The sequence below is a fragment of the Pezoporus flaviventris genome, unplaced genomic scaffold (assembly GCF_033815535.1).
Source record: "Pezoporus flaviventris isolate CSIRO_AGI_PZ_B2104156 unplaced genomic scaffold, CSIRO_AGI_Pfla_v1 ptg000002l, whole genome shotgun sequence".
In the NCBI taxonomy this organism is placed as follows: Eukaryota; Metazoa; Chordata; class Aves; order Psittaciformes; family Psittacidae; genus Pezoporus; species Pezoporus flaviventris.
Genome location: NW_026892550.1, coordinates 6040548 through 6065555, shown reverse-complemented (window position 1 = coordinate 6065555; position 25008 = coordinate 6040548). Strand labels below are relative to the sequence as shown.

Genomic DNA, 25008 nt, shown 5'->3' with positions numbered 1-25008 from the left:
GTGCACTGTTACCCGGGTAGTTTACCATCTTCCAGCAAATATGTGCTTTTTGTGTATTTGAATGTATTTTTTATTGTTATTGGACTGTTTCCAACATTTTTAGCATGGTTTCAAGTCCCCTGTGGTCCTGCTGTTGGTTTGTCTTGGTCTTTTCTCCTCTCTCTTCTTTGCATCTTCTGGTAATTTTCAAAGCTACTACTCACTTTCAGGCATGCTTGGAGAAAGGATACTTATCTCAGGATAAAGTCTTTAAAAGTAATAAAGTTTCTAAAAGTTCCTAAAATTTTAGGTAGGTCTCTGCCTAAAACGAGGTGCAGACTTTCTGGAAGAGGGATGATGTTAAATGCTCTGACTGGAGAACTGTCTTGAGTGTATTCATTATCAGACAAGGATGGATCTCCACAGGCCAAACATGAATTTAAGCTTGCTGTTACCTGGAAAACAGAACAGGAAACCCACTTTGCCTGATGATGGCACTCAGAAAACAATTGGTTTAGATGACTTAGCTGGAATAGGGGAAAGAAGATCAAAAGATTTACTTACGCAGATGTTCATTTGAAGTTACTGTCAGAAGGCAAAAGCTGGGAAAAGTTTCTGTGCTGAGGCCTGTTTCTTTCATCCCTGGGCTTGAACAGATGAATTTCGGAGCAAAGTTCTGATGAAATCTTTTTGTTGCAGTGATTGATTGTGCTAGTGAGATGATGCCAGGGTAGTTAAATCCTGAACATCTGGGAAGGTGTTCAACCCAAGCTTATTGAAAGCCTCCTACAAGGCAAATGAGATTATGTATGAGCGACTTTGCACAGATGACTGTGCTTTTATTACAACACAGAACACCTCAGACTCATCATAAGCAAGTTTGCTGAGGCACAGAAAAATAAAGATGCTCTTTCAGTATGAAGAAGCCTGAGGAATGTGCTATGCCTGTCATTACCTGAGAAAAACTAGGGAGTAACTCTTACAGTTAGCAAGTTTGGACTAGTTATTGAGTCAGGTTTCCCTCTGCTAGAGTTTTGTGTATGCTCTGATCAACTAAAACATTTATTTCCTGATCCAGAAGCAAAATGCTGTATATGTTAGTTCAAAACAGGTTGGTACTGATGAGCGAGGCAAAACTTGCGTTCTAACAGGTGTGCGAAGCAGGGGCATAATACTGGAACTACGAAAAATCCTGTTGGGGTAAAACAAGGTGAAGCTGAAAAGAGGCAAAAGACTGCTGCAAAGCAATCCCTCAGCTGCAAAAAGGGGGAGTCTTGAGGGAGTTTTTGCCTGTTGTGTTCGTTTGTTGGGTTTGTGGGTTTAGGTTTTTATAGAAGCCTGATTCAGAACGGAAGAAAGGGTATAGCAAGCTAGTAAGTAGAAAGACATTAACATTGAGGACATGTCCAAGAAGAGGTCATCGTTTGCCTCAATGTTTAAGAATTGCTATAAATATTTAGATACATTGTTATAAATATTTAGTCATATTGTGATAAATATTTAGATACATCCATAAGGCATGTTATAACATAATTATAGAGGGTTAAAAAGACATCTAATTAACAAGTTGCGAAGACATGCAGTGTAGCAACATGGGGGGTTGCCTTATTGGAGGAAAAATAGTGGGTGCCTCTTCCAAATGCCACACCATTCCTCTGTGTGTGGGGGGCTGTAGATCTGGAGCTGAATGTAGTGGATCAACAAGCTCAGGGAGCTAAATTGACTGTTTTCCTCTTGATATGTAACAAATCACTAAAAATATTTTATGTAATGCTTGAGTTCAGATACAAAAATCTAGACAAATCCAAAGTAAAATAAATTACAGGAAAGCATTTTGAGAGTGATTTTCCATGTCAATATGTATTCTAATAAGTTTCTGTGTAAATGTTTGTTCTTTAAACTTGATGTTCTTGCAGCAGGTGAGAATGAAATGTGATTATCTTTAGGTCAAACTCTGAGATAACAGCTGCAGGAGGGGGCTTTTGCAAAGTGTTTTACAAGTTCATTTGAGTGGGTTGACCTTGGCTGGCTGCTCTCACTCCCCTTCTCAACAGGCCAGTGAAGACAAATAGGATGAGAAAACTTATGGGTCAAGATAAAGACAGGAGGATCACTCGCCAGTTACCTTCATGGGCAAAACAGACTGAATTTGGGGAAGATTAATTTCTTGCTAATTAAAAATAGCCTGCCATAGGCTGGGTGTGGAGGTAGCATTGCAGGGTAACCACTCTTCACATGGAATAAGTGGCTGCTCTGTCACTTCACACACCTGCTTAGCATGCTGGCTTCCCCGTAGCAAAACCCCTTCCTATTCCTGAGGTCTATCATCTTTCCTAGAAATCAGAGCTGTGGTTCAGGTGCAGGGCACTCAGCAGGGTATGTGTCCAAAACCTTAAGTAATGTGTTCAGCACATGCTTATGTACAACCCCCAGAAAACGTGAATTTGAGCTTATGCTCTTCTAGATTAGAATAGAATCATAGAATCATTGAATGGTTTTGGTTGGAAAGGACCTTAAGATCATCCAGTTCCAACCCCCCTGCCATGGGCAAGGACACCTCACACTAAACCGTGTCACCCAAATTTATTAGTATTATATGTTATAAAACATTAGTATTATATTATATACTTGGTATTATAGTATTAGTATATATCATTGGTATTATAGTATTAACATTAGTATTATATCATTATAATAAATTAGTATTATATATTAGAAAATATATTGGTATCATTAGTATTATGAGCACTCAAAAATAGAAACTCTGTACAGTGGCTTAATCCGTCATAAGTGAAAACTGCCTGTGTGGCAGTCTCAAATATTTGCTACTCAGTTTAGTGTTAACCACTCTCAGATTTTACTTTTTGGAAGGGTGATGTTATACTATTCTGTAGGGAAAATGAAGAACTGAAATGTGTTTGGGGAGAGTGTACAAGTATTGCAGAAATTCCTCCACCTGAGTTTTATTGCCCAATAAATCATGATCTCACTACTTTTTTCCTTAAGGTCCTGCTAGGGTTTTATTGTGCTAGCAAGCTGTTGGCCTGTCTGTCTTGCTTGTGCAATGATATACTCTGTAGATAAACACAGAGCAGCTGGCAAAGCCTTAACCGGGCTGTAGCTTTTCTCCCAGTGCTTGTTTTTTGTGTATTCTCATGACCAATTTCCAATTGTCATATTCATCGGAGTCCTCCTTTTTTGCATGTGCAACACAGTGAAGACTTCATTACATTCTACAAAGTATGAATGTTGAGGGATTTTTTTTCCTTTTTAACTTAATGGACAGCACTTCAGGTAGTCTGTGGATTAAAAGGGGGGAAAAAAAAAACCAAACCAAATCAAAAAGCCCCCAAGACAATGGCATACTTGAAGTAGCAGAGTTCCTCTTTCAGTTAATATGAAGAAATGGTTTTGCTACTAAATATTGACATAAGAATTTAGCTATCAGAAATTTTGGATCACCTGCCTGTTAGAGCGATTGTTTCTTACTGTTACTTATTAGCATTTGGAAATCAGTGAAAAATCCGAAGGCCCTGTCCAAAGGAAGGGTATGAGTACATTTGTTTATATGTGAGGTGAAAAATTAACTGATGGAACAACTTGCTGGTATCCTTTTCTGAAGAAATGCCTTAAATGTTTGAGCTTGTCATCTGGCAGTTAAACCTATTAGTGTAAATGTGACTAGTATAGTTAGTTTTCAGCTGGATGTCTATCAGTTTGTCTGTTGTTTTTCCCACTGGCAATGGATAAACTTGGGACTTCATGCCTAAATTCTATTACTTTTAAACAAAACACTTTTTCCTTCTGGTAATGCAATGTAAATCGTACTGAAGTTTAACTAGCTTAAAACTAGTTACATGCATATCAATTGTAAGGTTTAAGAATGCTATGTTGCCTCATATTTAAAATGCTCAGGATCTAATTCTGCCTTGTGCACAGAACACATCAGTTCATACAATGAATTGTTTCACAAAACATTAGGCAGCGTTTCTGTACTCTGCAGAGTAGGGTCAAGTTCCTAACCTATAGCCTTTCCGAATTCTCATCTCAGAGTGTGCTTTCACATGTGAAGTCCCTTTTCTGATTTCTGTGCTATGCAGTAACTGTTTGCATTTGCCACTGTCTACTGGCAAGCATTTATTTCAGGGAATAGAAAGTTTGTGGTTGACCCTCTTTATCTGAGTATGTGACAGTGCTCTCCTTTCCCCAAAAATCTAACAGATTTAGACTAAGAACAACTGGGCCCTCAGTAATAGAGATTTTTGTACCACCCTTTCCCTTCCCAAAGGGAGAATAAAGGAAGCTTCATAAATGAAAGACAGTTCCACTGATGTGAGTGCCGTGGCCTTTCTCTACAACTTTTCACTTCAGCTGTTAGAGTTGTAGCAGAACAGAAATTGCTGAGCAGGCAGTTGCTGGTTGTTAACCTTCCTGGCTAAGGAAGGTTAGTGTCGCATGATGTCTCCTTCAGTTAAGTATTGAACATGGACAATCACCCAACATGGTCCTGTGATTGTGAACGCAGTTGCTGCAGTGTGTAATAAAATACATGTATTTAAAATGTACCTTTCACCATTACCAAAGTACTACATGAAAAGATACCCCCATGGATGTAGGTTTGTTCCATTGGCAAAAAGCAATCTGGCTTTACCATCAGCAAAATGCACATAATTAATGCTTTTCCGTATAGTTTCTTTCCATAGGGATCAAGACAGGCTTTCTGAGCATGTGGGAGAGACATAAATGCTTAGTGCTGGAAACGTGCCAGGGAACAAGGAAGATCTGGAGCCTTCCATCTCAGGTTCATGGATTTTATTTTAAGCAGGGTTGGGGTTTCACTGTTGTTCTGAAGCCTGTACATCAGCAATTAAAAAATGATGAATATGATTTTTCCAGAGGGTGACTGACAGGCATCAGAAGACAGTTGTATCAGTAGCTGGAATCTTGCTCATCTGCATGGTTCCCTTGCTTCCGTCTGTTCTTTAGCTTCTTTGAGATGACGACGTCTTTTTCTCTCTTTTTGTGGTGGTAGGGGCTCTGTTCCTGTAGAAGAAAAAGCCTGAACAATATCTGTACTTCTCTTTGAAATATTTCCCTCATGGAAACCTGGGGGAAACATTCCCTTTAGTGTTCAAATGATGGGCTGCTCTCAGTTATCCTTACAAGGTGATGCATAGTTTGTGTTACTTGAAAAGCAGTACTGATACTTGAAAGCTGCTGTTAAAATTCATGGAAAAGATGATGGCAGTTTTGTTTCAAAAGGAGGAAATCCTTTCCAAGGAGCACCCTTCTTTCTGGAAATGGGATTTTCATGGTGATTCTTAAACTCCAGTTACTGTATGGTTTGAGGTTGATCTGGCGCACCCCGGCTTCTCATGGTAGCCTCAGTTTCAGTCTAGCTATTTACTTCTCTCCTGCATTGAGAAGTCTGTGCTATAATTTCTTCTTTTCCCAGTTAGTTGACACTTTTTAGTGACAGCTTCTGGTTTTCATAGAGCAGCTTTTTTACAAGATGCGAGAACAGCATCTTTTCATCTGATAACAAATTGAATTTAGAAAGTTGTGGTGATTTGCTTTAAATGGTCCCCTGCTAAGAGATTTAGAGTTTTATGCAGCTTCAGCTTGCCAGGGACCACATACAACCGATGCAGTTAATCAAGAGATCATGCTACTAATACACACCAAGCATAATACAGTAGAGAACTCCACTAAAACTTTTGTTCCTCCAATTTAAAAGATAAGCCACATGGGAGCTAAGTATCTCAGCATTACTTTTGTTTTGCTTGAGACCAGCCTTAATCAGCTGCCTTGTTTTGCTTCTGCAGTGCAATTTAGCTGCTTATAAATCAGCAGTCATGCTTTGCCATGATTCCACACATAACCTCTTGCATTTTTGGTTAACAACTTTGTCTTGAAAGTTTTAATGAATGTGAGCAAATGCTGAAGGAAAATGTAAAAATCAGAAGTAATAAAAATAACTGGGCAGGGGAAATGCTGAAAGTTCAAGTCCCTCTTATTATCATTCAATTTGAATTTTGTTTGTTTCCCTGGTCAGCTATTACAAGCTTTATCCTTCTCCCTTGGAACTATCGAGGCTATAGTGAAGACATTATTCAAGACACTAAATTTTTGACAGCTTGTATTTAGGCTACTGAGCTTGCTTAATAAATGACATTAAAAGCATTAAGAGATGGAAGCTTATGGTTAGAAAGGCTCTCTATTTTGTAACGAGTGCCTGTTTAAAGAAGAAAAGAAATCCCTAACGCTTTCGTTACTACATTTCAACTGCCTGAAAACATGTTTTATTTCTGACTTCCCTCAGAATTTGGGTGGTGTGAAATAGTATGATGTGGGAAGTTGCTGGGCAGTGTGACGGCTCACAGCAATGTTAAAGGTAGCCTTAAATTCACTATGTTCCTGCCCAAACAGGGCATGTATGAGCGGGTGTCAGTGCCTCTGTTCTCAGGGAGGATTGTTGTTTCATTAAATCGCTGACTGAGAACCTCAGTACATAACACTGAGGGCGTATTTAGCATCACTACTAAGACTGAATCTTTTTCCTTAAATCTTACGGCAATAAAATATTTGCAGTAGTTAACTCCTTGATTCTGTCAAGTGTGGAGGATGTATACTGTTCTCAAAAGGTGTTAATATTCTTGTTCCTTTTCAGGGACTAAACAGTGTTTAGTGCAGGTTTTAATGTTGTTGTACTATGAAGGATTCTTCTGCAGGATACGTATCTCGTGGAGACTAAAATAGGGAGTTTAACAGTATGTTGTGATGCCTTCTGTTGAAAATTTTTTTAGGCAAAAATAAATGTTTGGTTTTGTTTTTTTTTTTTTCCCCTAAGTATTCCTGTTGGCATTTATTGTGCTCTCACCACTTCTGAACCCATGTTGCTGTTGGCAGAGGTTTGCTACTAATCTTTGTGTGTGATCGCAGACAGCTCGTGTCTTCTGGCCTGGTGCTGCAGAATGGGGCGTGTGTGAGGAGTGACATTCAGCTGTCCAATATACCTTTAGCCACCTCTATTAGTGCTTTAAGCCCCATAGTTTGCTAATGGCAGCATTTCTGATCCCACTGTATCCGTGTCCCCATCCCTTAAAAGCAATGTTTTTTTTATCCTTTTACAGTAGTGGAAATATTTTGGGTTTCAGATAGAAAATGTTAAGGTTCACAATGTATACTTCCTTATACACTCAGTGTTTTCTGTCTTTGGCTGTGTGTTGCATTTGATGATGTTTTTTTAAAGCGATGTTATCTTCTGTTTTGCTGTTGACTAATTTCTCCACTGCAGTACACTTTTTTCTGTTGGTACATGTTTTGCTCTGATGTACTTATCTTGTACATCTTCATTAGTTGTAATTTAAAATGTGTTGCATCATAATAATCTCTAGGTATTTCCTACTTCTTCTTTAGTTTACAAAAGCTATGGTTTCTTTGTATCTAACAGCTTTCTTTACCTGGAAGGTTTTTCCTATGTTAATGGATTTTTCTTTTTTCCAAGCCTCTAACTTGCTTCCATGCAACTTGGTCTTTATTTTTACTGGTTATAGACATAACCTCGTCCTTCTAAAAGTATTTTGTTAATTCTTAAAGCACTGAAGAACAAAAACATTTCAGATACTTTGCAGCTCTTTTCTGTAGTATCAGTGTGGGTTTGTTGTCTTCTAGTGACAGTTCTAATTCCCAGTCTACAGTTAGTATAGTGTTAATGTTTCTTACACTGTGATTAAAACAACTGGTTTTACTTTATACACATTTCCTACAAATATCATGTATGTTTTACTGACTACTACTTAAGAATAATGTTGTGCTTATCTGAGCCCATGAATCTTTCACCACGTTGCTGACTGCTACAAAATCTGCTCCCTCCCTCCTCCCACTTGTACCTCCACTCTTTAACAGTCAGAATTCATATTTCCTCCTTCCATGCACACTGATCGGTTATTTTTCCTGTATTTTGATGAAAGCTTTCATAGACTTCAAAACTTCCATTTATTAATATTTAATAACAAAAAAATCTTATGGGGTAAACTATTATTGATATGCATCATCAAAAGTATTGACAGCTTTCTTTATTATTTTACTCTTATTATTATTCTGTTTTGCTTTAGTGTAGCTCCAAATCCATTGTAATAATTCTGTTCTTTCCATTTGGAAGACTTGTTTTTGGAAGGCATTACAGTTTTCTCTGTAATCCCTTATGTAATCCTGTTATATGCTTTGTGAAGTCTTTACATCTATTCATCCCTGGCAATGTAGATTCAGTACCTTCCCTTTCTGTGAGTTGATTCTTGTGGTCCAGGTAGAACTGTGCATCATATTGTAGGGGTTACCACAGTGCTTAATAGATTTGGGTGTTTGCATTTGTTGTTTTTTAACTTGGAAAGCCATTTTGTTCTTGTTTTGCCTAGAGCTGAAGTATACTTTTGTTTAATAAACAAAACATGATTCAGTTGTTTGTTCCACCAGATAATTATGCCAGAAGTAGTGAGAACGCCGGGATGATTTTGGAGATGTGGTAGCTGAGTAATGCCTGACTTTGTTATGTGAGAGTCTGCATAAAGAAATTCTTTTCCACGATGCCACACTAATTTTCTGACTTATATGTAAAAAAAAAAAATAGCAATTAAAAAGTTAGCTGGCACAGGGTGCCCAGAGAAGCTGTGGCTGCCCCATCCCTGGCAGTGTTCGAGGCCAGGTTGGATGAGGCTTGGAGCAACCTGGTTTACTGGAAGGTATCCCTGCCTGCGGCATTGGGTTTGGAACTGGATGAGCAATAACATCCCTTCCAACCCAAACCATTCTGTGATTCTAAGAAGTGTGCTTTTATTTGCAAAAATAATGTAATATTGTGTATTTCTTTGTCTTCAATACAGAGAACAGACCCACAGCTCCTTGCTCAGTTCTACTATGCTGATGAGGAATTAAATCAAGTAGCAGCTGAGCTGGACAGTTTGGATGGACGGAAAGACCCACAGAGATGTACGCTGCTAGTCAACCAGTTTCGCTCTTGTCAGGTAATCAAAATGCCACCTTTCTGACTTCATTGACATTTTTGCATACATGAAATGTCTTACATAATCATTTATTGTATTAGTTTTTATTGTCAAGTCCCTTTAAAATGAATCTTTGGTAGATATATGCCCTTCCTAATTTTAAAGTATGTGTTTTTGAAAACACTATCCATAAATTAAATCTACTACATCTCACTTAAGAGTGTTAATGCATTCCCTTAAATAAGAACAAACATCAAATTGCTTGTTTCAAAACTTCAGGCAGCATGAAGTAGGCATTTCTTTTGTAGCTGCTCAGCTTTCATACTTCATGAATCTGATGGCTTTTCCTCAATAAATGAACAATGTGAAGACAGCTGGTAGCTGTGCTGATCTTATGGAAAAGAGTATTATCTGCTTCTTGTGAATAGTCTTGAAAATGAGTGGAGTACTGAGGAACCAAGCAAAAGAGGGCTTTTGTCTGTAGATTATTTGAAAAGTAGGAATCTGTCTTTAAGTTCCTGTTGTGTAGTACGGTTCACCTAAACCAGAAAGATGGCTGAGAGTCTTTGCTGAAACCATGGCTATGTTTTGAGTGAGACTTGAAGGGAGAAGAATTAGAGCAAAGACCAATGCAGCCAAATCTAGCTCTCTAATTTGGATGGTTTTGCAGTTTCATTAATGTCTTAGTCTTCTCTGGGATAGAGATACTTTTCTTCCCAGTAGCAGGTATAGTGCTGTATTTTGGATTTAGGGGAAGAATAATGTTGATAACACACTCTTTTAGTTGTTGCTAAGCAGTGATCAAGGACTCTTCAGCTTCTTTCTTACTAAACTGTCTTTATGTCAACCCACAAATTTTACCCCCTCCCATCCATTTGAGGGACAGGGGAGTGAGTGAATGGCTGTGTGGTGTTTGGTTTCCTGCTGGATTAAACCAGGATAATTTAATAAGTAAAACAATTCAGAAATTGCAAAAGCCTTGAGGAAAATACAACTTTCCCTTCACAGTGTATGCTGTTTGACACCAAGTTTTTCAATAATAAAATCCAAATTTTTGGAGGTAGAAATTTTTGTGGTACGCTTGGTACTTGCACAGATGCTTTGATACTTCCTCTCCAGCACACCCAAGAAAAACACTTTAAACCAAAGTAGGTTCAAGTCCAGAATACACCATATGCTCAGCTGGTAGGAGGATTTCTGTGTGAAAACGAAACTCTTGCTTTCAGCTCAGGAGAATTAGAAGTGGAAAGACCATAGTAATAAAGATTCACTTACATAGAATGATGGAATAGTTAGGGTTGGAAAGGAGAGATCATACAGTTCCAACCCCCTGCCATGGTCAAGGACACCTCACACTAAACCATGTCACCCAAGGCTCTGTTCAACCTGGTCTTGAACACTGCCAGGGATGGAGCATTCACAGCTTCCCTGGGCAACCTATTCCAGTGCCTCACCACCCTAACAGTAAAGAATTTCCTCCTTATATCCAATCTAAACTTCCCCTGTTTAAGTTTTAACCCATTACCCCTTGTGCTATCACTACAGTCCCTAATGAAGAGTCCCTCCCCAGCATCCCTATAGGCCCCCTTCAGATACTGGAAGGCTGCTATGAGGTCTCCACTCAGCCTTCTCTTCTCCAGGCTGAACAGCCCCAACTTCCTCAGCCTGTCTTCATACGGGAGGTGCTCCAGTCCCCTGATCATCCTCGTGGCCCTTCTCTGGACTTGTTCCAACAGTTCCATGTCCTTTTTATGTTGAGGACACCAGAACTGCACACAATACTCCAGGTGAGGTCTCATGGTCATGCTCCTTTTGATGCAGCCCAGGATAGGGTTGGCTTTCTGGGCTGTGAACACACACTGCTGGCTCATGTTCATTTTCTCATTGAAATCATTTTCACATTTCCACCAAGTAAAACAATGGCAGTTAACTGTAAAGGATATATTTTGATTTGCCTCTTTCGAGAATTTCTTACTATTAATCAAATGTACCCAACTTCATTACGGGGAAGAATTTCATCACTAATCAAGTTAAGATGAGTTGGAAGACCAGTTCCTTCATCGCTATAGCAAGTATTCACAGTAAGTTAGCTGAGTCTGGAAAGAAAAAAAAAAGTCAGGTATTGCTTGCTTGCAAGAAAACTAAGAAGTGCAGTTTTTTTGAAGAGCACTTGCAGAGAGTTCACAGTCAATGCATTTTTGTCAAAAACAATTTTAATACTTCTGCCTACTTATAGTATCTCTGTAGACTGTCCCTAGAAAAAAACATGGAGTTTAAGGGTTTACCACTAGAAACTGCAAGTTTAGTAACAGTCAATATTCAGTGATTTGGGGGGGGGGGGAGGTGCGGAATAAAGGTGAGAATCGTCTTGAAAGGTCATTGGCTTTAGTCTTCAGTGTGATGGATCAGCTTTACCTGAATATTTATGAAGAGTGACTTATCTGACTTATTCTTATAAACCTTCAGTAATGGACATTCCACATCCACAAACTTTCTAGGCAAATATTTTCCAAACTGTTTTCTTAGAAAAGGCTTTCTTAACAATAGTGGTGGATGAACAATACCATGATACAATCTCCTTCTTTGCTGTCTTATCCTTAGGGATGGCAATTTATTTCTGCCGGTGCGCAGCCTTTCTGGTTTATTTTTTAGTATAGGCAGAGTTGAGGAGCTGTTTTCTTTAAAACATAGCTTCTCTGAATGTTTCACCTGTAGGAATGCAAGAAATGCAGGCTTCAGTAGCTCCTTGGTCAGTTTGTTTGGCTTGTTATATAGTGACTCACCACCCCGTGACTTAATATCTTCTGATGCCTAGTAATTTCTTCTTTTCATTTGTGAAGCAGATTGCTGTTACTAAAACAATCTGCTGCTGGAACTGAAAGAAAAGATGGAGATGGGTTTATTTTTCTCATGTAGCTATTTTTGAGATGCCTAATTTTCTGCAGAATAGGTCAGATCATCGTCAAATGTCATGTCAAAAATGGCTTTTTGCTAATTAGGACTTAATTATTTTGTAGTACTTTGTGTAAAAGCAATGGGTTTTAGCTTTTCCTTTCAAGAACTTGTCATGTAAATGCCAAACGAGGAGCAGCAGTATTTTAGTAAGGATTCAGAATGTAGGTGTTGACTAATATTGCATAGTAAGGCAGAAAAATCAGTTTTAGACCAAAGTACGGTGAGGTTTGAGGTAGGTTGAGAACTAACAGCTAGTCCTAGGGTTAAACTGGTTCTAATGGAAGGTCATGCTTCTGAAGCTAGGAATAACAGCTGACTTGGGCAGTACTTTAGCGACACCTGCAACCCCGGTCACACAATTCTGAGACCTTTTTTTTAGTTAGAAATGTGCTCTTTCTGATTTTTTTTTTCTGGCAATGCATTTAAAAAGAAACTTGTGAGCACATGACATAGTTCACCAGGCTCTTAGTCTTTGCATGATTTCTTTTTTCTTTTTTTTGTCCTTTTTTTGTATTCAGTTTTGATCCCCACTATACAAAAAAGATGTGGACATGCTGGGGAGAGTCCAAAGGAGGGCCACAAAGATGATCAAAACACTGGAAGCCTGCTGTGTGAAGAAAGGCTGGGGGAAATGGGTCGGTTCAGCCTTCAGGAAAGAAGGTTCAGGGTAGGCCTTACCGCTGTGTTGCAGTATTTAAAGCATGGCTACAAAGAAGATGGAGACTTGCCTTTTACAAGGAGTCACATGGAAAAGATGAGGGGTGATGGGCACGAGTTACTCTTGGGGAGATTCTGACTGAACACAAGAGGAAACTTTTCACAATGAGAACAGTCAGCCATTGGAATAAACTCCCCAGGGAAGTGGTAGATTTTCCAGCGTTGGACACCTAAGATTCAGGTTCTGGGCCGTGTTGTATAGACCATGCTTTTGCTAGAAAAGATGGACCAGCTGGTTCTTGGAGGTCCCTTCCTACCTGGTATACTGTGGTATGATTCTATGTATTACTAAAGTTCCCAGATTATTGCCAGTTTTTACCTCCATGAAGTTTATAGGCATAGTCTTTCTATCAAATTTTAGTGTTTTCTATGGGCAAAGATTTCTGGAATCCCTGTCCCTTCTGCCTTTTTGTCTGATTTTGAAATTCATTGTTCCTGAATTGCTTAATTTCAGATTTACTGATAGTTTGTTTGATTGACAGATGTTTTGACATTTTGTTTTGTGGAAAATTTTATGAAGTAGAGAACATTTATTTGAAAGTTTTATTAACTAATGTCTTTAAATTGGTGTAATTTTTTTTTTTTTCTGAGAGACCAACAACTCTTACAAACTGTGATTCTCTTTAGAGAGAGGTTATATTCTATTGGCTCTTTAGCATATCTGAAGAGCTGAGTTTTATGTCTCTATCTATTCTTTCAACTTTTGGTACTATTGTTAGAGCTCCATGTTTACTGTAGTGTATGAACAGATTGAGACAAAACAAAAGGACTGTGCCTAAATAAAGTATTCTGCTTTATAGTAGACATACATACATACAGCAGTATTACTCAAGGCAAGTTGAAGGTATGGTGCACTGGGGCAGCGGGTTAGAACTAGATGATCTTTAAGGTCCATTCCGACACAAGTGATTCTGTGATACGCAGAGGACTTCAGTTTTGAAGACTGTTAACAGTTCTTTAGTAAAGAACTGCTAGTCAGAATGTTGTCTTATGCTGTTCTGCCTTAATACTACTCAATGATAAAAATTGAGCTTTTTACAGTAAATTAACCTTTCAAAACTTCCGGAGATCTTGCAATTTGGATTTCAAATCCTGTGAGTTAACTGTATATTATGATGCTGTGTAGTATATATTTATGAGTAAGAATCAAGGTAATGACATGCTTTGCTTTTTCATTTTCATGTTAATGTGATATAACACTTCTTCCCAGTTATGATAGCCTAGTATAAAAATGACATCTCTTTTTTTGACTTGGTGTTTGCATGCCAGTGGTAGAACATAGCATACTACTAATAAAGTATTTTGCATTTGTCTATTTAATACTAGACCACAGAATAAAACACTTCTTCCTCTACTGGTTTCAGTTAAAATTAACAGTAACTTAAGTGTGCAGGTGAAAAGCTATGTAAGTTTATCTTAAATGAAAAAAAGGATAGGTAGGATGTCATACTTCAGTTTGTTGAAATTGGTTGATGGTAGTAGAGGGAAAGGACATTTTTTCGTAAGCATGTTTGCATCAGGGAATCTTGAGAAATATGCAGTGCTGGTTCAGCTCAGTTTTGGTTTGAAGTATTTTTATATTAGTGGTTAATGAGGTGTCATTTTCTAAGTTGCTTCCAACATCACAGGGTATTGAAGTAATGGTAGTTTGTGTACACCTTTTAATTAATCACCTATGAATTAGTGATATTTCTTTAAATGAATTGCTATTTTCACATAGATTAATGTCTACAAGATACTTGAATTGACAAAATGGTTAAAAACATTATTTAAGCTACTTAAATGGAACTAGGTTTATTGTTACATATTACAGAACTTCATTGGTTTTAAGAGGAAAGAGAAAAAAAAAACGTTTGTCTCTAAAGCAAAGTTTTGGTTAGGACTTGACAGGTGAATATCAAACCTGTGCATAAGTACTTGACATTGTGGAAGTGGCACCAGGATTGTAGTACTTGCTGTTTCAGTACACTGAGAATTACTTCTCTGTGTGTAGTAGCAAGGTCTTAGAATAGCATCTAAGTCAATTCCCAGCATGGTTTTATCAAAACTGTTCCTTGAGTTGCAGATTGTTGTCTTAGCAATGGGTAATTTGAGCTGCAAATGTGCACTAGGAAGGAATTTTCCCCCGTTAGGGGACTGACCTGAAGTAAACCATGGATTTGCCTGACTGTATTACTCTGGCGCTGTACTACAGCACAGTAAAATGGAGAATCTGTGATATTTGTGAAACATGACTGTTTCTGTCTCACTGATAGCAGTGATTGACACTGTGGTTACTGATGGTATATTATACTGGCTCTTCACTCTTTCCTTGCTATTTGCCTGCTCAGAAAGCACCTCTTGAATTGCTGCAATTGGCAGTCCTGCATTTTCAAGTCAGCTGTCAGCAGTTTGTTTGCTGTAATATTAAGCTTCAAATGTAGCTTTTAGTGGGTTGCTTCATGCATAGGTCACTCCTCCGTATAGTAGGTGAGAAGCAGACACCTATGAATCTGAACCTCCTTATCTATCACAGTGTTACTTAATGTTGCTGAGGAATTGGAGCCCTTAGAGAAAGCTAAAGCATATTTCAGTGTTGTGTTGTTATCACTTGTCTGTCTCAATTTCTGTAGCAATATAAAATACGTGGAGAATGTTATCAAAAATGCTGTGTTTCAGCCAGACTTATCTCCATAGTTTTTCTTCAATTTAACAACTGAAAACATCACTATGAAATGAGTTGAGAGTCAAGTGTCAAAAAAAACCAAAGTTTTGCCCTTATAAAGGAATATGCGTTAAGAGTGGTTCAAGCCTGCAGACAGAAATAGTTCATGGTAGAGTGTGGAAATAGGGTGAAAATGAGCTGTGGGAAACAATGAGTAAAAGGTAGAATGCTACTGGGAGCCCCCTGGGAAATGTCCTTTGTCACAGAGTGGAACGCTAAAATCATAGAATCACAGAATGGTTTGGGTTGGAAGAGACCTTCAAGATCATCTGGTTCCAGTGACTGCATTTAATTGTGTGCAAACTCCTATGAGAGAGTACTGTCCTGGGTGGAAGATGATAGTCATCCATTTAGGACATGAGGGAATAACAGGAGAGCAAGATTAATATTTTATGTATACTTCATTAAAAACAGTGGGGTTTTTTAGCTGTTTGGTTTTGGTCTAATTGTTAAAAGTTTTATTCAAATTAAAAAAAAAAGGTACAGTATTTTCTTCTTTTGAAAGAGAACCCGGCTGTAAAGGCTCTAAATTTCTGAGTTTATGAACTGCTGTAACATTCTATTTTAAAAGATGAGGTTTCATTTCTTAGAGCACGATTATCTGCCCTAGATCATACTTACTATACTAAGAAAAAATTGACAGGTTGGTATCTTGATTGAATATTGACATAGTAGACCTGGGACACAGTGGTGTAATTCCCAGAGCATTCAAAGGCTAAATGAGGACAATGGAGCCAGGTCATTTTAAAACTGGCTTTTCTCAGCATTGGTATAGTATGAGCCTCTACCAGATCCAGTTCCATAGGAATCGATGCCTGACTATTAGGGGCTTTATAGTTCTTCACCATGGCTGTCAGAGGATTGATGTCAGCTCTCTTGTATTGTAATTTGCTACATTTTAACATTTTCTTTTCACTGTTGCAAAGAAGGATAAATTCTAATAGCAGCCTCTGCATTGTTTATGTAGTCTCATGACTTAAATTTGTTAAAAATTGCCTTTTCCTCCACATACACGTGGTAGCACCACATTAGCAAATTTAACAATACTTGCAAATTATTTATTTGGTGATATTTCTGTACTTGGGGATTAAGTCTGTTTTTTTCTGTTGGAAGCTTTTTCATTTCATTTTTCTTTAATGCTGGGGAAGTACGATAAGACAGACAAGGTAGCAAATAATTTTTTTTTTTAAGACAGTTCTTAGGAGAGGAATTTAATTTTCCTTGTGACCTTAATGTTAAAATAAAGGCTAGCTCTTTCTATATGAAATAATTCATGAATTATTAACTATTTCATCTATTTTCAAGAGATATAACAGCATTGTAATAATATAATAACTGTTGTGTATATATTTAAAATATGAATAATGGATTATTATGACAAGTGTTTTGTGGAATGTCGTGCAACCTTGTTTTCTCTTGTGTCAGGTTGTGATAAGTTTTCCTTAAATAAAATGAAGCATTTAGATGTTCATGTAGATACATAGCTACATCTACATATATTCTGCACTGAGTTCAACCAGGACTTCTACATATTGGAATGAGGGATTACAAAATACTTGGGAGTTTGAGGGAATAGGTGAATTTTAGACTGCTCTGTTACTGTTAGGATATAATTTAATGCTAAACTGAGCGGTTGGAGTTCAAGGTGTTGGAAAGAAAATAAACTTACCCATGCAGGTAGCTTGTTCAGTCATCGTAACTTTATGATTAGACAGAGAGGAGAAGTTTAAATCGTTCAGTCATAACTCCAAGTTCCATTTGTGGTGTAACAATACTGTGACTGTCTTCTGTCACAAATGCAGACTTTAAGACAGTCATATAAAAACCCAATGATTTTTGAAAGAATTACCTCTATTAGGAAGTTAATATTGCTTTAAAAAGTTGGAAATGGTTTGAGAAATGGTATGAGAACAGCTTGCGGTAAAGGAAAGTCTTTGATGTTGGAGAGGAGGCATCGGATGGTAAGCTTTGCTACTACAGGCTTTTGACCTATCTGAGCATGCAAAAACTTCCCATTACTTAGCACATGTATGAAGGCTTCAGAAAATAAAGACTTGTGTGAAATGAGTTATGCAGGAAGTGTGTTATGTTGGTTAAGCATGCTTACCTTTTTCCTTATGCTATCTGCTCTCTCCTGCTGGATTTCCAGTTTCTAAAGCATAGTACTATTCCTTCAATGCTGTGTAAAATAGTGTTGAAGTGAACAGCAGCAGTATTACCCCCAAGTACACAGTTCTTCCCACTATAAAGCAATTAAAACTAACTTATATGCTGATACTGCTTGTTCCACAGTTCAGAAGAAAGCCTCAAATTTAATTGAAAAATGTAGTGTTCTTGATACTACCATATGATGTACACAATATAATTTCTTGGGTTTACCCTGAGAATACATTTTTGGTTCTCAAGGTTTCTGTGCAAGAAGATTACTTGAGCAAATAACAAGCAACAGATACTTGTATTCTTTGATTTCTTAGTTACCCCAGGGTATCTGTACTACTGCTAAATTTGCTGCTGTTCCACTTACTCAAAATGGATCAGTAGTTAGTAGAAATAATAGAAATAGAAATGTAAGTGGTCTTTAGGCTGGAAAGCTTGTTGAATTGATTTGTGCAACTGAGGCACGGAGAGAAACAGTTTCAATGACAATCTGTTGTAATTTTTGCTTTTAGAATTGTTCCCATATTGTAAGAAGGTCTTATTTTTTGTTGTATTTTTTTTTGTTTTGTTTCTCTGGCTAGGTCCGATGTAGCATCATAAACAGATAAGGATGAATTCCAGTGGGCTTGCAGAGCGATATCTACTTTTGACTTGTGTGGTAACTGGGATTAGAAAATATTATCCATTTTCACACATTGCTACAAACTTCTGGCCTCAGTGTCAGCCCTGTTTATTATTTGTACTCTTGCCCTCCATAGGGGTTTTGCAAATGTGACTGGAAAATAATTTAACCCTGAAGCTGGAATGTGAAGAGTTCTCTCAGTAGATCTAATTAACACATTTGTGGTTGTTTGGCTTATTCTGCAATGCAGATAAGTCTGAAAGTACATCATATTTTATAATTGAGAAAAGGAAACTTTAAGGGCCCTCTTAACAAAGAAGGCAGCATTATCTTTATGTAAATTTTTAGGAGATCCTCTATCAACTCATTTAAAAAATACAGATAGTGGAAATTATCCTAGGCCTGAACATTCTGTGTTAGAATAGAGGTATTTAAAGATCTGGGCTCTGCAGTTTTGAATTGAACTGTTGTGGGCCCACCGAACTAGTGAGTGCTCCATCCCTGGCAGTGTTTAAGGCCAGTTTGGATGGAGTCTTGGGTGACATGGTTTAGTGTGTTGTGTCCCCCCCTGCAGGAGGTTGGAATTAGATGATCTTAAGGTCCTTTCCAGTCCTAACTATTCTATGATTCTATAACTCTGTTAGTGGTATAATACCACATTGGCCTTTGTCTGTTATCTGCAGCTGCAGAACTGCAGCATAACTCTCTCAATTAACTCTGTACTCGGTGAAATCAGATTTTCCATTGTTTTTTCATCTGAAGTGTGTTCTTTCTTAGAAGGTAAAGGCTTTTAAATCTACCAGTGCTATAGACTAACGTTACTAGGTTTTATAACTGTATCAACAGAAATGGATAGAGCGATTTCAGGACAAAATATTTTTATATAAATTTCAGTGGTTTCGGTTAGAGTCCTGTGATAACTGCAGCAGCTTTGCATGTGGATCGCCCAGTCTTTGATTCAAGCCAGCCCTTGGGCACTCAGTAGAAATGTTATAAACATTTTAGTTTCGGTAAATCCCTTACCTTATTGCTTGGTTGAGTATGGGCAAACAAGGTAAATAAACTTTGATTTTTATTTAAAAAATCTTCACAAACAAGTATTTCTGTGTTAGTTCCTTAGGTGTAATTCCATGGTCCATTGGCAGTGTCAGTTGAAAGGTTTTCTATTCCAAATTTACTCGATTCTTTTTCCTATCCCCACACTTCAGCCTGGTACCCCATCAAAACACAGCTTAAACTGATGTGAAACTGCTGTCCTCAGAAGTAGGTAGTCTTGTCTGTCCTTCCTTCCAGCACCAGTCCATGCGCTCCAGGAACCTGGCTTGTGTTCCAGCAGTGAGTGAACAGCCATGGAGCGGGTGGGGTCACCTGGAAGCCTGGTTGTAGAGGAGGCTTTGATCAACCAAATGATCATATTGATTCACTATGTGTGGGGATGCACCCTGGCATGAAAGTGCTGACATGAAGTTGGAGTGTCTGCAGAGGGGGAAAGAGAGCAGTGGGTGTATAGATCTTATCCACAGCCAGTTTAAATAAGTTGTGGTTAGTGTTAGAACTCTAGAAAACCACATCTTGAGCTGTCTGATGGTGCTTGTATTTGCAGAGTCATTCTGTGAACTTTCACAGAGAAATTGCCTGGGTTACTGTGGATCAGTGCACTGAAAGCAGTCAGTGCTTCTATGCAAATAAGTTGAGAGTTCAGTGAGGCAGCCTGTGTCTGCCTGGAGGTGAGAACAAAAGCTGCAAAGTATTTGAGATAAGGTGCTGACTTCGAAAGTTGCCCTTGCTGCCTAACGCTTACAGTGCAGAATGGCCTTATGCTGCTTGGTGCCTGCCTCTGATGAAAAGTGGTTTTCTATTTCTGGTGAAAAAGAAGGTGCAGCTTATCTGAAGGTGTCTCCTGTGATCAGATAAATTTAAGGGGTATGAGAATAAGGAATCTCTTGGGGGAGGGGGGATGAAATGTCCTTTTATTCTGTGCTTTATCTGAATTGTATCCATGCTGAAGAGAAGCAATTCTTAAAAAGAAAGTCGGCATTAATGAGCATCCCTCGATGAAGAAGGTATTTGTGAAGAGCTGTTAAATAACTCATAGGACAATGCTGGTGCCATAGTGGATTGGCAGTGAGTTATCTAAGAAATATTGTGTTCATTAACATTCTTGACAAGAGCAAACTGGGAGTATGTACCATAATCACTGTGAACAATGAGGCAGTTCAGAGGTGCGTGGTTTTCATGTTTGATTGCATCTGTCCATCGAAGAATGTTTTCTTATAGAATTAATCAGAAATAGATCTCATTAAAGGAGACAAGTTAGACTAAAGCTGTTAAAAACTCCCTGCTGGATTCTGAAACCTAGTGATTGGTTAGAAGTTGGCAAGAATGTATGCCTGATGTTATCTTGTTAATTGATATAAAGGTTTAATGGTGTGGATTGAGCCAGGAGTACTTTTAGCTAAAGTAATGGTCAAGTCTTTCTAGCCTGTTTAATTTGCAACCCTTGAGACACTGTATTAGTTATGTTAGTGGAAGTCAGTGAAGGAGACAGCAGGGTAATTATTGAGATCAAGTAAAGAAGTTGAGTGAAAGAAATCTTTGTTGCCAGAGTTTAGAAACTGTAGGTGACAAAGGTATTTTTGAATAGTAGAGGGAAGAAATAGGAACCAAAAGCAGATTCTGTCCAGCCTATCCAGTTGTATAGGAACACCTGGGCAATGCTCACTGCTCTGTGGTAAGGAGGGAATCATGCTCATTTTCTGTGTTGTACCTGTTTGTGAGGCCTGTGCTAAAATATAACAGAGCTAGTGGCTCTAGAGGAATTGTCACAAGGTCTGTATTTAAGAGACTTGATGCAGATGTAGGAAAGCAAGAAATTCATGCCAGAAAGATTGGGCAGTTGACTGATGGGAGAGTGAGCCAAGGTTTGTTCAAAGAAAATTGCTCTCTTTTACATAATCTCTTCCAATGTAATTTAAGTAGGGACAGTGCCAGTTTAGAAAAGGAAGTGAAAGAAAAGCATTGTTTAAGGGATGATGTCAAGATTAACCTTCGATTCCCGGCAGTGCACGTTTCCGTTGTACTGTTTATCTGTGATAATAAAGCTTGTAAGGTTTTGCCTATAGAGTTTCCAGTTCATCTGTTTTATAATTGATTACAACATTTGTCATCTCATTACTCCTAGTAATGATTACTTGTTTGAGCTGCACTGCTCCAACAGATGTCTTCTGTGCTGCCTGACATCTTCAAGCAGTCGGTGTCGGGTATCTGTTTGGTATTGGGTTGTGCGACCTAGTGAAAGCTTGTAATGTGTCTTCTGAGAACAGACAGGCTTGTGAACCCTTTCATGTGCTTTTACTGTACTCCACTGCGAATGAAGGAAAAAGAACTCGAGTGTAATTGTGCTGAATACACTAAATAGCATTTAAGTATTAGAAGAGTTGATTTTTCTTCTGTTGGACTCGGGCTGAAAATGGCCATCTTATGACTTTTCCCCCCACAGGTGTTCAGTGATCAGTGGAATGATACAGCTAGGTTGAAACAAATATGCAGCAATAAACATTTCTAATTAAAATAAGAATAGTAATTAATAACATTTCTTTAAATCTTCTTCTGTTTAGCAACTTTTGATCGTTGCTGGGAAACTTTTGGCACTTCTATTGTTTTTCATTATAGTATGATTAGTATGATGGCTAGAAAATATAAAATGCTTGACCATAAGCTGGACCAACACTACAACCGACAAGAATTTTATTTTCTTTCTGTGTTTTGGATTCATATTTGATCTTACATAGGAAGAGGTTAATATTGGAAGATACTTTTTTCTTTGGTAATAATGTAAGATACCTTTTTCTTTGAAAAGACTGCTGTAGTCTTAAATTGTAGTTTCCCATGTTAACAAGCTTTTTCATGTGTTTCTGCTTGCTCATATGGATCAAATAGGTCATTCTGAGAAACCGCCTGTTATCTAAGGCTGTGGGCAGAGTGGATTGAAAATGCTGTGTGCTGCAGGTCAGGGAATTAATTTGCAGCAGAGAGCCATAGGGAGGAAAGCTGGCTCCACACCAGCTCAGCACTGCACGTGTTGAGGATGCAGGATGCTTTCACTCAGCAGTATGGGAAGGCAAAGCGAAGGTGGCAGGAAGTCGAGATTACATTGCCTCCATTCTGCTCGTGGCCTCAGCTGTGGAGCAGCTTTGGAGCAGTACAGTGAGGGTGGTGCCAGCTCTGTGCCAGGCTGAAATTCTTTTGTGCTTGGGAAATCTTGGGGATCTTTAGAGAAAAGGCCTCAGTACATATACACTGCTGTAAGAACATGTCTTATATCCAGGATATTTATCCAGTCATGTTTTGATTCACTGTGAACGAAGCTCTTAAGTTATATCCCTTACTGATAAAGGGACATTTGGCTGTAAAGCTCTGTACTGAGAACAGGCAGTACAAGTTTAGGTATACTTAATTTCATTACACAGTCATATCTAATATTAGTTATCGGCTTTTTGGCACAGAGGAGTAAAATAGTTTGGTTTTTTTTTTTATTATTTTTTAGCATCAGGAACATGTAGATTTTTGAGATCAGAAAATGTTCTTTTCTGCAGAGAGAGGATGATGCCTTCTAATGATGCTGTATTTAATGTAGTCTTTCAAGTTGGTCTTAGCTTTCAGCAAATAAAAAAGGAATCCCCATTTACAGAAGGTCTGTTTATAACTATGTTTGGTTAGTAAGAAAAGAGGGAAATCAATTCTATGATTAGGTCTTTGTGCAAGAGACAGAGATGCTCAGAACAAATATATATTAAATTTAAAGGTAATTTATCAAAACAGTGCATACTGCCTTACGGAAAAATGTTTTAGCCAATAAATAGTACATCATTGTTAAAAAAGCATTTTTAATGGAAGCTGTGCTCAAATATTTATAACCTCTTCTGTTTGAAAATTGGTGTGCCAGCGCTCACCACTTAAGATGTAGCAATTGCTCCACTTGGGGAGATGTGATTATTCAGTGTATGCATAATAAATTTTGAATATATACAGGAGGTTAGATCAAAATTTCCATTAATAAACCTGTGCTGTTTGGAGTGCTTAGTACCCTGATGAGGGTACACTAGCAAGACAGTTCAGGACAAGAAGCTTTGAACTTGAAGTTCAATACAAACTGCATTATTGTTGATGGGATTGGGTGATACATCATTTGAATTGCTAGAGATGCATGTTGTGTTTAATTCATGATGAAATTTGGTACTGCTCTGGAGTTGGTGAGGTTAAACTAGGAGCTACTGCCAAAAGTTCATACATAAAAGCCTAAGTTCTTTCAGGAAGTGAAAGGACTAGAATTAGGGAGCATTTAGAAGTGTGCCCTCAATAAGCTGGCAGTCAACACCAAGCTGGGTGGGAGTGTTGATCTGCTGGAGGGTAGGAACAGGCTGCAGAGGGATCTGGTAAGGCTGCACCTCGAACACGGTGTTCAGTTTTGGGCTTCCAACTACTAGAAAGACACTGAGGTGATGGAGTGTGTCCAGTGAAGCCAGTGAAGGGTCTAGAACACAAATGTTATGAGGAGCAGCTGAAGGAACTCGGGTTGTTTAGCCTGGAGAAAAGGAGGGTCAGAAAAGACAGTATTACTGTCTGCAGCTACCTGAAAGGAGGCTGTAGTGAGGTGGTTGTTGGTCTCTTTGCACTAGTGGCAATACCTAGGATGAGAAGAAACGGCCTCAAGCTGCACCAGGGGAGACTTGGGTTGGATATCAGGAAAAATTTCTTCGCTAAAAGTGTCATCAAGTGTGGAACAGGCTGCCCAGGGAGGTAGTTGAGTCGCCATAGAATCGTAGAGTAGTTAGGATTGGAAAGGACCTTAAGATCATGTAGTTCCAAACCCCTTGGAGCTATTTTAAAGGGCATATAGATGTCATACTTAGGGACATGGTTTAGTGAGGGACTTGGCAGTGTTAGGTTAATGATTGGACTTGATGGTCTTAAAGTCTTTCCCCCCCTAAACCATTTTGTGAATCTGTGTTGGCAGTGGGAAATAGTAAAATAGTTGTTCAAGCAAAAAAGGAACTGAAAGCACAGCCTTTGGGTTCTGTACAAGGTGAGCTGGAGGGAGAGCATTGGAACTTGTTGCTGTCTTAAGAGGTACTTTGGATCTTTAAGGGGCATCTGTAGGGACCCTACTGGCTTCTGAACCCAGGACTTCTGGATGTCCTTTGAAATCCTGTTACGTACATGAAAGTAATGAAAGAATATGTTACCTTATTGTTGGTTTCTTCTGTTCATGAAAGTAACTTATAAAAAAACTGAATATTAGCTAATTGCTTTAATTGCAACAAAATCTTGCTTTATCTTTGGTCTTGATTTGTGTTCGTCTGTTGTTTCTGTCATAAGTGTGGTGTTGAAGGAGGTTTGCAACTTAACGTCAAGCCTTAGAAAGATATTAAAAATGTGAAGGATAAGTTTGAATGGAGAGGCTAAAATACTATCAGTTAAGCTCACGGTGATATTATCATATTGTGTTATCTTGGGCCAGATTTTACTGGTAATTCAAGAAAGGGATATTAAAGAGGTACTGAACAACACGAGAAGTTACTTTCCTCTGAAGTAATCTTGCAAAAGACCTGAGGAAGGTCACGTTGTATTTAATAGTGTGAAAAAGCAGCATAGATTTTATCAAGGACATGGACAAAAGGGTAGATATTTTCTGCCTTTTTTTGTCTAAACACGTGTTTTAGGGGCATAAGTAAAATGAAGTTACTTGCTTTTCTTTTTGTACCTATTGCAATAGCTAATGCAGCAGTTGCTATTAGCTTTATGCTCTGATTATTGAGTATATGGCCAATTACTGCTCGACCAAAAATAAACCAACTTTTTGTCCTCTACTG

At 38.3% G+C, this 25008-nt stretch overlaps 1 protein-coding gene across 4 annotated transcripts in view; it reads left to right on the top strand.

Moving 5' to 3' along the window:
- Positions 1-25008, top strand: part of ZFYVE28 (zinc finger FYVE-type containing 28) — a 147719-nt gene that overhangs the window by 63979 nt on the left and 58732 nt on the right. For all 4 annotated transcript variants that reach the window (XM_061467446.1, XM_061467437.1, XM_061467428.1 and 1 more), the window contains exon 2: positions 8862-9002. In XM_061467446.1, coding sequence (XP_061323430.1) covers positions 8862-9002 — 141 coding nt within the window. The remainder of the gene's footprint in view (positions 1-8861; positions 9003-25008) is intronic.